Source organism: Giraffa tippelskirchi, chromosome 4 (assembly GCF_054371585.1).
Source record: "Giraffa tippelskirchi isolate mGirTip1 chromosome 4, T2T-mGirTip1v1.2.pri, whole genome shotgun sequence".
In the NCBI taxonomy this organism is placed as follows: Eukaryota; Metazoa; Chordata; class Mammalia; order Artiodactyla; family Giraffidae; genus Giraffa; species Giraffa tippelskirchi.
The window spans coordinates 183,001,958-183,017,406 of NC_137278.1; the positions used below are offsets into that span (position 1 = coordinate 183,001,958).

At 44.1% G+C, this 15,449-nt stretch overlaps 1 protein-coding gene across 2 annotated transcripts in view; it reads left to right on the forward strand.

Moving 5' to 3' along the window:
- Positions 1 to 219: 219 nt before the first annotated feature.
- Positions 220 to 15,449, forward strand: part of ST8SIA1 (ST8 alpha-N-acetyl-neuraminide alpha-2,8-sialyltransferase 1) — a 171,804-nt gene continuing 156,574 nt past the window's right edge. For both annotated transcript variants that reach the window (XM_081596594.1, XM_081596593.1), the window contains exon 1: positions 220 to 908. In XM_081596594.1, coding sequence (XP_081452720.1) covers positions 673 to 908 — 236 coding nt within the window. In that variant the 5' untranslated portion in view covers positions 220 to 672. The remainder of the gene's footprint in view (positions 909 to 15,449) is intronic.

Genomic DNA, 15,449 nt, shown 5'->3' on the forward strand with positions numbered 1-15,449 from the left:
CGCGCCGCTGAATTCACTGATGAGAGCGAGTTCTTTTCTTCTCCGGGAGGGGTGGGGAGCGGGGGTCCTGGCAAGCCAGGAGGAGAAGCCCGGGGCGGGCTAGCGGTCCCGGCCGCCGTGGAAATTTCCAAGGACTTGGCGCGTCTAGGGGGCGGCGTGGGGCGGGAGGGGGGGGGGCGGGCTGGCGGCGCAGCAGCGCGGGAGGCGGGGAGAGGCGGCGAAGGGCGCAGGAGCATCGCTGGGAAGGGGACGCCGCGGGCCAGATGTCTGGGAGGGAGCCGAGCCTCTCCCCGGACCCACGCCGAGGGCGACGGTGATGCTGCAGAACCGGCAGGAGCGACACCCCGCCGCCTCCCCCCGGCGCTCTCGGAGACCCCGGCGCCCGCCTTCTGCAGGGAGAAGCGACCATGGCCGTAGCTCGTGACTTGCTCCCCGGCCACTTCCCCTAGCAAGACATCCTTGGAAAAGTTGCATTGGAAGAAAAAATCTTTGCGCTGACCTTTGGGGTCCTGGGCGCCCAAGGAGCGGGCGTCCGAGTGCGTGCAAGAAAGCGGAAGGTGTGTGTGCATGGGGGGCCGGCGGTGGGGGGACCCTCCGCTGTCGCTGCGCCTAGCCTGGTGCTGAGGCTCCGGCCCTCGCCCCCCACCCCCACCCCGGGACCCCGGGGCTGCGATGAGCCCTTGCGGGCGGGCCCGGCGACACACATCGAGAGGGGCCATGGCCGTCCTGGCGTGGAAGTTCCCGCGGACCCGGCTGCCGGTGGGAGCCAGTGCGCTCTGCGTTGTGGTCCTCTGTTGGCTCTATGTCTTCCCTGTCTATCGGCTGCCGGACGAGAAGGAGATCGTGCAAGGAGTCCTGCAACAGGGCACTGCGTGGAGGAGGAATCGGACGGCGGCCGGAATCTTCAGGTACTCCTGCCTTCGCGGCTCCACCCCACTCATGTCCTTTTCTCTCCCGGGCGCCGAGGACAGGGTCACCGGCGAGGACTGCCTCGCAGCGGCCCTTTCATCCCGATCTTCTTATCCTCCTCCCTTTCTTTGCCGTTCCCCAACCTGAAGACGGTAGTCAGGGGGCCCTTCCCTAGCCCTGAACCCCGAGAGATGTGCGGACACCTGCCCTGGCCATGGAAAGTCTTTTCGCCTTTCTTCCCAAGCCTGAGTGGTAGTCAGCGATTTGCCGATGACCGAGGGGAAGAAGAATCTAGGCTAACTTTGTCCCTTGAACTTAATGAGAATGTATCTCGGGCTCTGTAGAAGTTCAGAGCAGTGGGGAACTAGAAGCAGGTACCAGGCGTCTTCCTGGGGTTTGGTGAATGGTTGGTAAGAGAAGCCACTAACGAGGGAGTCGTGGACAGTGAAAACATGGACACCCAGCCTGGCTCCGCTGCTCTGTGTGGTGACCCCATAATAAACACAGGACACTCGTTGATAACCCTATCTGCTAAAAAGTCAGGGACTGGTGATTTTTATTGGGGCTTTATCAGCTTTCTGGTAATGGATATTATATCCTTATTGTACCCCCCCCACAAGCTAAATCTTCAGAAGGAGGAGTTAATTTCCCCCAAGGTCATGTACCTTTGTGGGGTCAGAGCTGGAATTTTTGTCACATAAAGCAATTTTGCTCGGCTTACACGGTGGCTGTCTTCCGGTGACCGGGAGAGGTGCTTTTAGGCAGGGAGTTGAAATCAGAAAACACAGAAAACTAAAACCAGCTTGGAAATCAGAACTCTTAGGATCACTCAGAGGTCGAAGTTTCCCTTCCTCTCTGGGACATCCAGGTTAAGGGTCTAAAAATGAGTTCTTGGCAGGAGGGACTGTGCGGTAAGACTGGAGGTGAGACAGAGCTGCTTCCCTCTGCTTCTTCTTGGTCCTCCTGGTCATGTTGAAGGGACACCCTGGTGCTTCTCTCACTGTAAGGGACCCCTTTCACCTTCAGTCCCTTCAGCTGAAGATGCTGTGCTTGGCTGTTCCTGTGATGGTTGCAGTCTGGGGGTATGGAGGGGGTAGACAGTGCTTTCCTCTGTGGAGCAAAGGAGTATAGGGCCAGGTGAGAGCCAACTGAAACAGTTTCACAGCTGTTACAAATGGTCAGAAACATCTGTAAATTAAGAAAGAAAACAAACAGACTTTGAAAACATATGGTTTCCCTCCCTTTCTCAGGCCTACTCCTGGAAAGAAGGTCAAAGAGGTAACAGCCAATCCTTGCAGGGAAAGGCAGCAGAATTCTCTAAACTGGGAATGTCCTTTGCTCTCTTTAGAATTCTGCTATCATTAAGTTTAAGAATAACCCCACTCCCCTTAAAAATATATAAGGGCTCATTTTCTCTCACCTTCTCCGTATTGATTGTTCTACTCAAAGGGTGTAGCATGCAGGAGTTCTTTGCTCTAAAGACAGTAACCGCTTTTCATTTCAAGTAATATAAGGAAATGAGTTCAGAACTTCCCATTCGTTTGCAATGAATGAGTCCATTTTTTGTATAGGAGGAGCAAGAATGAAGCTCTGTTAGAGACTCGATTTCTTTTGGAGGACATGGTCAAGAGGAAAATGCTTCATTTTGTGAGAAGCCCAGGTGGGTTGTTCCTGAGACACACTTGCCTCTTGCTGTCTGTAGCCTGGGGTGATCTTCAGTGTGCTTGGCTGGCATGTGGGCTAGTCTCTCTATGCAGAGAATTACTTATGAAAATCCATATGAATCTGAGCAGACTCAGGGAGATAGTGAAGGACAGGGAAGTCTGGCATGCTACAGTCCATGGGGTCGCAAAGAATCGGACACGACTTAGCGACTGAAAAATGAAAACAAGTAAAAACTACATGAACACATATCCCTCAAAGTTAGTGTTTATAAAACCGTGTAAGAGGTACCGTTGAATGCAGGCTGCTTGACTCAGGCAGTAAAGAATCTACCTGCAATGCAGGAGACCCGGGTTCGATCCCTGGGTCAGGAAGATCCCCTGGAGAAGGGAATGGCAACTCACTCCAGTATTCTTGCTGGAGAATCCCATGGAGAGAAGAACCTGGCAGGCTGAAAAAGAGTTTGGGCTTCAGAGTCGAATCCTGAGTTTATAGACTGCCAAGACTAGGTAAACAGCAGAGTATCTTCAGCAAATTACTCTATCTTTTTGAGTTTTAGTTTTATTATGAGTAAATAGAGATAATAACATCTACCTTGCAGAGTTGGTGTAAAGTTTAAATAGGGAAAAAAACACTGACTGCCCAGTGTCTGGTACATATAACCAGTCAATAGTATCATTCCGGTTGTTATAAATTGTAAATTGTAAGTTGTATATGTTACAGCTTAAATAAGGACACTTGGCCAGGCCAAAAGAATTTGGAATGTTTCACCTGGCAGATTTGCAAAGAATCATTATTGGTCCTTATACCCCCCCCCCCACTGCCCTCTGATGCTTTACACTGAAGCTAATAAACAGGGAGGAGGATTTTGAAAGATAGTCAAAGTATCATTGTTTGTTAAGTCTTTTTTTTTTTTTAACTCTGAATGTTTAATTGATTTTTTAACATCTGGATCGTTAGTACGTGGATAGTAGTGGTGTTGTTCAGTCGCTCAGTCGTGTCTGACTCTTTGTGACCCCAAGGACTGCAGCACACCAGGCCTCCCTGTCCATCACCATCTCCCGGAGTTTGTTCAAATTCATGTCTGTTGAGTCGGTGATGCCGTCCAACCATCTCATCCTCTGTTGTCCCCTTCTCCTCCTGCCCTCAATCTTTCCCAGCATCAGGGTCTTTCCAATAAGTCAGTTCTTCACATCAAGTGGCCAAAGTATTGGAGTTTCAGCTTCAGCATCAGTCCTTCCAATGAATATTCAGGATTAATTTCCTTCAGGATTGACTGGTTTGATCTCCTTGCTGTCCAGGGACTCTCAAGAGTCTTTTCCAGCACCACAGTTCAAAAGCATCAATTCTTTGGCGCTTATCCTTCTTTATGGTCCAGCTCTCACATCCATACATGACTACTGGAAAACCATAGCTTTGACTAGACGGACCTTTGTTGGCAGAGTGATGTCTCTACTTCTTAATACACTAAGTTTGTCATGTGGTGGTGGTTTAGTCGCTAAGTCATGTTTGACTCTTGCGACCCTGTGGACTGTAGCCTGCCAGGCTCCTCTGTCCATGGGATTCTCCAGGCAAGAATACTGGAATGGATTGCCATTTCCTCCTCCAGGGTATCTTCCTGACCCTGAAATCAAACCGGTGTCTCCTGGATTGCAGACAGATTCTTTACTAACTGAGCTATGAGGGAAGCCTTGTGAGCTACGAGGTTTGTCATATATTTGTTAAATATGAAACAGGTCAGCCAGAAGCCTTTGTTGTGTTAAGGAGACACAACTTTGGCAAACAGGTATCTGTGTTTTCCAGTCTGACATATCTTCTGCACAAATACAAACACATGTACATAAATGTACAATGTACACTTATGTGTGGGGATATATATATGTTTACCCCTAAACCATGGAATGATGTATGTATATGTATTGACATAAATACATATATTCATATATGTATGCATGCACGCTAAGTCTTTGTGACGCTGTGAACTGTAGCCCACTAGGCTCCTCCGGGTTTCTCCAGGCGAGAATACTGGAGTGGGTTGCCATGCCCTCCTCCAGGGGATCTTCCTGACCCAGGGATCGAACCCACAGCTCCTGTGGCTCCTGCATTGCAGGTGATTCTTTACCACTGAGCCACCGGGGAAGCCCATATTCATATATACACGCATGCAAATAATTGCAGCCAGTCGGTCAATCCATATTTAATGAGTGACTACAGTGCCACAGATATGAGTTAGGCCCTTGAGGATAACAGTGGACAGGATGGACAGCTGCTTTCTCTGCGACAGCTTACCTCCTCCTGGGTGGTGACTGACAAACACATATGAGGAAAGAATGTGATGGTTTAAAGTCTTGTAAAATGCTTGAGGACAAAAGAAAGTGTTGGTTTGCTTAGGTTTATAAGCATCAGAATTTCAGTTTCCATTTTGCCTTTTGTGCTTCCACTTACTTTTGTGATTTTCTTCTCCAAGCTTAGAACTTGTTAAGTGCTGACCCCTCAGAGGGGAACTTTGACAAATCCCCGGGAGGATGGGGAGCAGTAAGCAAGCAACCAAGCTTTAAGAGTTTTGCTAAACAGAAAGTTTCCCTATCATCCACATAGCCGTAGAAAGATAAATAAATCAGTTCACCCTATCATAGAAACTTAAACTTTCTAGGCAACTCTTGCTGCTTCTGATTAAACAGTCAGGTAGTATGTTCTGTGTTGTGTGCTCAGTCGTATCCTACTCTTTGGGACCCCGTGGACTGCAGCCCTCCAGGCTCCTCTGTCCGTGGGATTTCCCAGGCCAGAATACTAGAGTGGGTTGCCATTCCCTTCTCCAGGGGATCTTCCCTGATCCAGGAATTGAACCCGCGTTTCCTGCATCTCTTGCATCGGCAGGTGGATTCTTTACCGAAGAGCCACTTGGGAGGTCCTTAGGTAGCATGAGGAGAGTGGCATTTGTCTCTTGTGTCAGGTGCTTAGCCATTGTGTTTGTTCCTCAGAAATAAGCTTCTGTTCAGGGTTTATGTGCAAGGCTTTGTTCTTGGCACCTGACATGGTAACAGTGACAACAAAGCCAATGAATTATTAGGCCCTTGTTATGTGCGTGGCACTATGTTCAGTTCAGTTCAGTTCAGTTGCTCAGTCGTGTCTGATGCTTTGCGACCCCATGGAGTGCAGCACGCCAGGCGTCCCTGTCCATCACCAACTCCCAGAGTTTACTTAAACTCATGTCCATTGAGTCGGTGATGCCATCCAACCATCTCATCCTTTGTCATCCCCTTCTCCTCCTGCCTTCAATCTTTCCCAGCATCAGGGTCTTTTCCAGTGAGTCAGCTCTTCGCATCAGGTGGCCACAATATTAGAGTTTCACCTTCAGCATCAGTCCTTCCAATGAATATTCAGGACTGATCTCCTTTAGGATGGACTGGTTGGATCTCCTTGCAGTCCAAGGGACTCTCAGGTGTCTTCTTCAACACCACAGTTCAAAAGCATCAATTCTTTGGTTCTCAGCTTGCTTTATGGTCTAACTCTCACATCCATACATGACCACTGGAAAAACCATAGCCTTGACTAGACAGATCTTCGTTGGCAAAGTAATGTCTCTGCTTTTTAATATATCTAGGTTGGTCATAACTTTCCTTCCAAGGAGTAAGCATCTTTTAATTTCATGGCTGAAGTCACCATCTGCAGTGATTTTGGAGCCCCCCAGAAATAAGGTCTGCCACTGTTTGCACTGTTTCCCCATCTATTTCCCATGAAGTGATGGGACCAGATGCCATGATCTTAGCTTTCTGAATGTTGAGCTTTAAGCCAACTTTTTCACTCTCCTCTTTCACTTCATCAAGAGGCTCTTTAGTTCTTCTTCACTTTCTGCCATAAGGGTGGTGTCAGCTGCATATTTGAGGTTGATATTTCTCCCAGGAATCTTGATTCCAGCTTGTCCTTCATTCAGTCCAGCATTTCTCATAATGTACTCTGCATACAAGTTAAATAAGCAGGGTGACAAAATACAGCCTTGACGCACTCCTTTCCCTATTTGGAACCAGTCTGTTGTTCCATGTCCAGTTGTAACTGTTGCTTCCTGACTTGCATACAGGTTTCTCAAGAAGCAGGTCAGGTGGTCTGGTATTCCCATCTCTTTCAGAATTGTCCACAGTTTATTGTGATCCACACAGTCAAAGGCTTTGGCATAGTCAATAAAGCAGAAATAGATGTTTTTCTGGAACTCTCTTGCTTTTTCGATGATCCAGTGGATGTTGGCAATTTGATCTCTGCTCCTTTGCCTTTTCTAGAACCAGCTTGAATATCTGGAAGTTCACGGTTCACGTATTGTTGAAGCCTGGCTTGGAGAATTTTGAGCATTACTTTACTAGCCTGTGAGATGAGTGGAATTGTGCGGTAGTTCTACCATTCTTTGGCATTGCCTTTCTTAGGGATTGGAATGAAAACTGACCTTTTCTGGTCCTGTGGCCACTGCTGAGTTTTCCAGATTTGCTGGCATATTGAGTGCAGCACTTTCACAGCATCATCTTTCAGGATTTGAAATAGCTCAACTGGAATTCCATCACCTCCACTAGCTTTGTTCATAGTGATGCTTCCTAAGGTGGTATGTTAAGTGTTTTAAATATCCTGTCTGATTTAATTCTCCTAAGAACGTTATATAAATGGGTACATTACTACCCATGTTTTACAAAAATGAATGTGCCCTGGTCCCTGCCATCAAGAGACTTGCTGTCATCCTGTGCGACAAGCATATATGTATATAATCAACCAATGACTTGACAATAGAGCTATTAAAGAGAGACAGCATAACAGAGCGAAAGACTTACAGATTGTGAATCTGTCAGCACATGCTTGGAGTTCCCTGTCTGGTTGTATGACCACTGGTAAGTTCAACTCTCAGAGCTTTACCGTCTCTGTTTGTACAGTGGGGCTTGTAGTCATTTCTTACAGGTTTATCGTGAAAATTACCTGATAGCATAGAGATAGCTCTTAAAAGGATGTTGCTTGCTTCGTACCTGTGTTTAATAAGCAATCCTTACAACAATCAAAATACAAAGCAAAGGGTTGGGGAAATTCACAGAACTTGGCGCTTGATTCTGGGGAAGGAGGGAAGCTGAAAAGGAGTGGTATTTGTACTCAGGCTTGAAGGGTGTTAGGATGGGGGAGTGGTGAGAGGAGAGGGCAAAGGATGTTCTGGGCAGAGAGGACACCAGTAGTGAGAGTGGGTAGGTGGCAAAGGGTCCAGTATGTGCTTCCTGCCTGCAAAGTCTTTAAGTTGCTAGTCTTTAAGCAGTTGTAGCTTTCTGCACTTTCCTTTCTGTGCCTGTTTTTAATCTATGGTTTCTAGAAGCTTCGGGTGTTTCCACAGCTGTCCTGATGGGTGCAGAAGGGCATTGGGCAGTGGTAGTGAGGGGATGAGAGGCGGAGTGCAGAAGTCTGTGCATATGGAATGTAGGTTCATGTTTGTTAAGTGTGGAATTTGTGGAATTCACTGCAAAGGTCATTTAGGAAGAAGATGGTTTAACAAATTTGGTGCTTAATAAAAATAAGTTGCCATTACGTTGCAGATTCACATGTGAAAAAACTTGACCAGCAATGACCGTGGTGGGGTCAGTTTAGTCAGTAAGTCGTGTCCGACTCTTTTGACCCCATGGACTGTAGCCCTCTTTTGACCCCATGGACTGTAGCCCTGCAGGCTCCTCTGTCCATGGAGTTTCCCAGGCAAGAATACTGAGGTGGGTAGCCATTTCCTTCTCCAAAATAGCAAAAATAAGTCATTAACATTACTTGGAATCATGATATGTATCAGCTCCAGTTCTTAGTGCTGGTATTGGTTATTTTGTTTTTCCATAGCTATTTTATAAAGTTCCCATTTTATATTTGTATGTTCTTTGTTTTACAGTTGAGGAAATGGAGGTTCAGAGAGAACCATTAACAAAGTGATTGGGTTGGTATTCCACCTAGAGCTATTAGACTCTAAGCCTATGCTTGTTCCCTGATAATCTTGGGGAAAGGAAGCATTGCTGATGTCTCTTATGATCTGGCCATGATTACTTTTGTGCTATCATCTTTCATCAGTATTCCCCTTTATGCTTTAGTCAGACTGATAAAGGTTACAGTCCCTGAAACAAGCCAGGCTGTGCTGGTTTTGCTTGTACCATTCCTTCTACCTGGAATCTTTTCTTTCAAGACCACAAGGCCCAGCCTTCATGGGGCCAATCCTTACTCCTCTCTCCATAGTGCCTAATAGTGGTTAAGAACAAAGTTTCCGAAGTTAGCTGTGTTCAAATCCTGATTCCACCATTTGTTGTGTTCTTGAGCTAATCAGCCTTCACGGTTCATTTCCTCACATGCGAAGGCTGGCTTTTTGTAGAAGTGTTGTGAGCTTTAAAATAGACAGTGCGTTGAAAATGCTGAGAACTGTTTCTGGCATATAGAGTTGGCCCTTTGTGTCCACAGTTTCCATATCTGTGGGTCCCACCTCAACAGGTTGAACCAGCTTCGGGTCGAAATTCAAGACCTGCAGTTGGCTGAATCCTTGGATGGAGAACCCACAGATATGGAGGGCAGACTGGACTAGCCATTGTACATAAGGGACTTAAGCATTGGGGGATTTTGGTAGCCAGATGGGGGTGGGAGGGTAGGGAGTTGGGATGGAGTCCTGAAACCAATCCCTCCAGGGTACTGAGAGCCGAGTGTAATAAGTGCTTAGTTCACATTAACTTCCCTCAAGGCAGCTTTCCTTCCTTCTCCCCCAGGCTGTGTTAGACTCTTCTCCTTCAAAACAAACCAAACAAAACCAACAGGAAGAAAACATTGTGCCTATTATTGCATTTTTTTTCCACTGACCCAAAATATCTACTACTGTTTCTACCACTATTACCATAGAAGGTGCTGGAACCACAACAGTGAACTTAACAGAATCCTTACTTTCCTGGAGATTTATAGGCTGTATTAAAAGTACCAGTTTATTTGTCTGCCTTTTCTGCCAACTCCTTCATATTTGCGTACCTGGAGCTGGGCATGGTTACTGGCCCACTCGTTTTTCTTGAGTTACTGCGTGAATGAACATTTTATAAAGGAGTGGGCCCAGTTAGCCAGTGAGTTAACCAGCAAGGACTTATTGAGGTTTAACACTCTGCATGGCCATGTGGGGTCAAAGGAGTGGGGTCAAACAGCATCCTCTGTAATTTCTAAGAGTTCTTCCTCTAGAACAATTTCCTAGTCTCAGCACTACTAACACCTGTATGTGTGTGTTTGTGTACTCAGTCGTGTCCGACTCTTTGCGACCCCATGGACATCCAGCCCCACCAGGCTCTTCAGCCCTTGAGATTCTCCAGGCAAGACTACTGGAGTGGATTGCCATGTCCTACTGCAGGGGATCTTCCCCACCCAGGGATCAAACCTGTGTCTCTTGTCTCTCCTGCAATGGCAGGCGGATTCCTTACCAACTGTGCCACCTGGGAAGCCACTCACATCCTGGGCTGGATAATTCACTGTTTTGGCGGGTTGTCCTGTACATAGTGGAATGTTCAGTAATACCCATGTCTTCTGTTCACTGAATGAAACAACCAGATATGTCTGCAGACTTAGTAAAATGTCTCCTGTGGAGGGCAGAATGGCCCCTGGTTGGGAATCACTACTTTATAGAAACAAAACCAATCCAGTTGACAGGATTTAAGAAATCCACAAAACATCATGCAATTAACAGTGAAATGCAAACTGCAAACTGTAAATGCTCTGACTACTGAAAGAGGAGTGAATAAATGGTACTTTGATAGATGGCCAGGTCTTGGTTAGAGAAGGGTAGGGAACCCCGGGACACATTTGGGGAGATTTATGATAAGCATCTGTGTCTTTTGCAAGCTTGTATGTGAGCTTGTCAGTCGCCCCCTTCGGCCTTGGCGAGAGGAGCCCATGCTTCGTGTCCTGTGTTTCGGGGAAGCTCACTTTGCTCTTTTCTAGTCTCACCCCTTCTCAGTCAGGTAAGGCTCAATGGGGTCTTTGCAGCCTGCCTGCCCTCAGGGAGCATTTCCCCCTTCTCCATCTTCAGCGGGGCTTGCCCCACTGCTGTGTGTGCTCCTAGACCCCCAGACAAGGAACAGCTCTTTGCCAGAATGGGAGGCTGTGAGAACAACTTGCCGGTGGGATTAGGGGGATTCACATGTACACATGTGGGGAGAAGGTCTCCTTGTGTTGCCATGTTTCAATATGAAATGCCCTGGGATTTGAGAGGCCTAAATTTGAATCTGGCATTCCAGGTTGTCATACAGGTATGTTTGTCCAGGGAAAGGATTAGGAAAGAATATATATTTTACTTGTTTGTCGATGTGATTATAGCTTTTTATTAAATATTAGACACATTTGTAATACCTTTGTCTTCTGCCTTGCAAGTCGGGTCTTTTTTTTTTTTTTGCAATGTGAGAGCCTATTTGTCTTCGTTTTGCAGAGGAGTGTTTAGGAAGCTAGTTGGATCAACTGGATAATTGTATATGTTAGTCTAGAGCATGGCCAGTTTGTCTTCTGACAGAGTTCTGTTTGGAAGCCAGAGCTGTTGTATCAAACTAAGAACATGCAGATTGGAACCTGCTAAAGGAGGCGACATAAGCTTCCCACTGGGAGGGCAGGTACCTCCGTCAGCATCCAGTTCCCATTTTGGAGAGGTGAAACCCATGGTCGAATTGATTTAGGATAAGGTTTTAATACACTCAAAGAAGAATCGGAGATATGTTACTTACAGATCTAAGAAGCCAGGGGGCGCTGTGAGCTGGGGGAGGGGCTGCCCTCCCTCTCCCGCTAGGAGCGGGAGATAAGAGAGCAATGTTGTTGCTGTTGTTCAGTGGCTCAGTCCTGTCCGATTCTTTCCGACCTCATGAACTGCAGCTCTCCAGGCTCTCTTGTTCTCCACTGTCTCCCTGAGTTTGCTCAAACTCATGTCTATTGAGTTGGTGATGCCATCCAACCATCTCACCGTCTGCCGCCCCCTTTTGCTTTCAGTCTTTAGCAGCATCAGGGTCTTTTCCAATGAGTGGGCTTTTCCATCAGGTGGCCAAAGTATTAGAGCAGGGTGACAAGCATCTATTACTTATAAGGTGGTTGCGAGTGGGGGTGTCTGGAACTTTTCGCGGGCTTAAACTCTTAAGTGGTTATTTTAAAAGGTGCCTGGGAAAAAGCAAAGAGGGAACTTACGGCAGGCATCCTAAACTTGAGTCCTCATCAGAATGTCCAGACTCGAGTGTGAGCAGGGTTATCATACTGTAAAATGCCTAGGCAGCAACTCAGTAAAATAATTTTTTTTTTCCTCAAGGGTCATTTTTCTCATCACAGCTGTGAATCATTTTGGAAGTGATGCTGACTATGTTATCAATGCAATCCTTAACGATGAAGCTGATCTATTTAAAGGAAAATCCTTTTTAACTTTTTCATTCTATTTTGGCTCTTCTGGGAGCTGTGTGACCTTGGGAAAGCTGCTTAACCTCTCATTTCCTTTGTTATGTCATCCGAAAAATGGTGCACTTTGGTAACCCACTTCCTAGGTTTACCATGTTAATTAAGGGAGATCATTAGTGTACAGTCTGTAGCCATCCTCAACCTGGCTTGAAGAGATGACAAAATGATTGTTTCCACCTGAAAGGAGTCTGGACTTCAGAGCCCCAGAGAATCAGGTTTTAATCCCACTTCTGTCATTTATTAACTTTGTGACCTTGAAAAATTTATCTGGCTTTTCTGAGCCTTAGCTGTGGGTGGCAGTTTTTACCTTGAGAGGATTAGGTGCTGAATAATTGCTAATTATTGAGCCATAATGATGAGAAATGCTGCTTCCTGAGACACATCCTATGCCTATTATTACACTTTTAGTAATAGAATAGATGACAATAAAATGTGACCTTATGATATCGTTCTTCCATAGTGTTAGAATGAAGGCTGCTGTAAAATGGACAGGAGAATTTTAAGGGAGAGAGGAGGCCCCAGGCATAAATCACCTGTTCATTCATTCATTCAGTCATTCCTTTATCTACATTTAGTAAATGCCTGCTGTGTTCCACTTAGGTGCTGGGATACAATGATGAAAGTAAGACACGGTTTATGATTTTATAGAATTTACAGTTGCATCAAGTGTCATTAGTTAAGTCAGTAAGAAATTGAGTCATGTGTTCCAAGGGTGAGAGTTTGTTTTAAGTCATCATGCTGAGTTTTGAAGCAACCAATTTTCTCCCCTTTCTGTTGGACCGTCTTCTGGCTATGGCACTGCATGAGAGGGAATCAGCCAAGACTGTAAGAGCTGTGTCACTCCTTTAATTAGGTGCCAGGAGGAAGCCGAAATGAATTCAGAGCTACAGTTCTCCATTATTCAAGGCTTAAGTAACAGACTGCAAGCCAGAGATTTATTTCCAAGTGAATGTAATGAGAAAGGGCTTGTTTTGAACAAAGTGCTTATTTCAATTATTGATAAGACAAATGTATACATGAGTTTTATATCCCTCATGCTTATTTAAAAAATTTATAATGTTTATTATTGGTCTGATTTTGGAAGTCAGAGATACCAACTGTAGGAAAATTTAAATGTAAAAAGAAGAAAACAATCACTCGTAATTCCGTCCTTCAGAAGTACTCATTGTGAACAGTTTTTTGTGTTTGCATGTGAATGTATCACTAAATTGTATGTATTTTGTATATTTGGTTTTATATCCTTTTAAAATAATTCAGTGTTATATCTGTTAACATTTTCTTATATAATTAATTTTTAACTTACAACCTTGTAATAGTTTTATGATTTTCATTTTGGGAAAAGATTATTTACCTGTGTTTTAAAATGTTGTTGGAACAAATTACTTTCTTCAAAAGGATCCTTAAAAAGGATATTGACAGGATATGTTAGATTCTTTTAAAATTTCTTCATATATATGGTGAATACTGAATGTGTCAGTCACTTACTTGTGTCTGACTCTTTGAGCTATAGCCTGCCAGGCTCCTCCTGTCCATGGAATTCTCCAAGCAAGAATACTGGAGTGGGTTGCCATTCCCTTCTCCAGGGAGTCTTCTCAACCCAGGAACTGAACCCAGATCTCCTGCATTGCAGGCAGATTCTTTACCATCTGAGCCACAAGGGAAATACTGAATATGGAAAATCAAAAAGCCTCTTTAAAGAGTTCTTCTTCTCAAAGTTGACATTTAATGATAAGAGCAATACTGTTTTTATTTGTGAAAGTGACTGACATGTATTCACCCAAAGAGAAACATTGCTAATATTTTGGTATATATTCTTCTAGACCATTCATTCTATGCCTGTGTGTGTATACAATGAATTTGGACAGTACATTGTGAATATTTTTGTAGTAACAGTATATGTAGATCTACATCATCCCTTTTTAATGGCTGTAAGATTTTCCTTTTTTGGGAGAGTTAATTTATTTAAGTAACCCACTGTTATTGGATATTCATGTTGCAATTTCTCACCTATGTAAATAATGCTTGTATGAACATCCTTGTATAATCTTAAGTATTTATTTATTTTCTTAGTATAAATTTCTAAAAGTAGTTTCTTGTTAGTTTTTCCCCACTACCATCAGTTCTTTATAACTGGTTTGCTTGGTTGTTCATAGGAAATTTGACTTCGGCTAAGGGCAGATTTGAGGGATTTGAGGTTTCCTCCATTTCAGTGTGGATAGCAATTGTGTACATAGTCAGGCATACAATGATTGTTAACATTAAATGATGAAATTCCCCTTAGGGAATTTTCAAGAAGCCAAAGCAGCTAAGAAAGATTCCCACAAAACTGGGTACGTACAGTGCCAGTCTTCCCTTACTGAGCATTGCAGGCCTATTAATAGCTATGAGGAATTTATTTAGTGCAGTGGAGCGTGTACCTTTATCTGCCATGGTTATCCTTCCCATTAGCATGGTCTGTCATATACTTTTAAAAAACAGTGCCTTATTTTGTAAATAAGTTCATTTGTATTATTTTTTCAGATTCCCCGTATGTGACATCATATAATATTTGTCTTTACTTTGCTTAGTATCATCATCTCTAAGTCCATCCATGTTACTGCAAATGGCAATATTTCATTCTTTTTTATGGCTGAGTAATATTTCATCATAGAGACGTGTGTGTGTATATATACATATATATACTATATATGTATATATATATATATATATGTATGTCACATCTTCTTTACCCATTCATCTATCAGTGGACACTTAGGTTCCACATCTTGGCTATTGTAAACAGTGCTGGTGTGAACACTGGGTTTCATGCATCTTTTTGAATGTGAGTTTTCATACTTTCCAGCAAGCAGACGCACAGACACAGAAAACAAACTTATCATTATGAAAGGGGAAAGGAGTGGAGGGATAAATTAGGTGGATGGGATTAATATTAAGGTACATGCTACTATTTATAAAATAGATAACCAACAATGACGTACTGTACAGGGAACCATATCCAATATCTGGTAATAATCTAAATAGAAAGGAGTCTGAAAAGGATATATATATGTGTGTGTGTGTGTGTATAACACACACACACACAACTGAAACACTTTGCTGTATATCTGAAACTAACACAATATTGTAAATCAACTGTAGCTTTTTTTTTTTAAAGCAGTGACTTTATGAGATCATTTGTATCATTTTCCCAGGAATTAAGCAGTTAAATAAAACTGTGATTTAAAAGGGAAAATGGAATTCCCTGGTGGTCCAGTGGTTAGGACTCTGCACTTTCACTGCCAAGGGCTTGGGTTCAGTCCCTGGTAAGGGAAATAAGATCCCACATGCTGCATGATGTGGCTAAATAAATAATAAAAGAAAAGGAAAATGAACTTTTGCTTCATTATAGAGATTTCAAGGAAAATTGCAACTGTGTTAAATAAAACAATTGTATTTTCTGACTC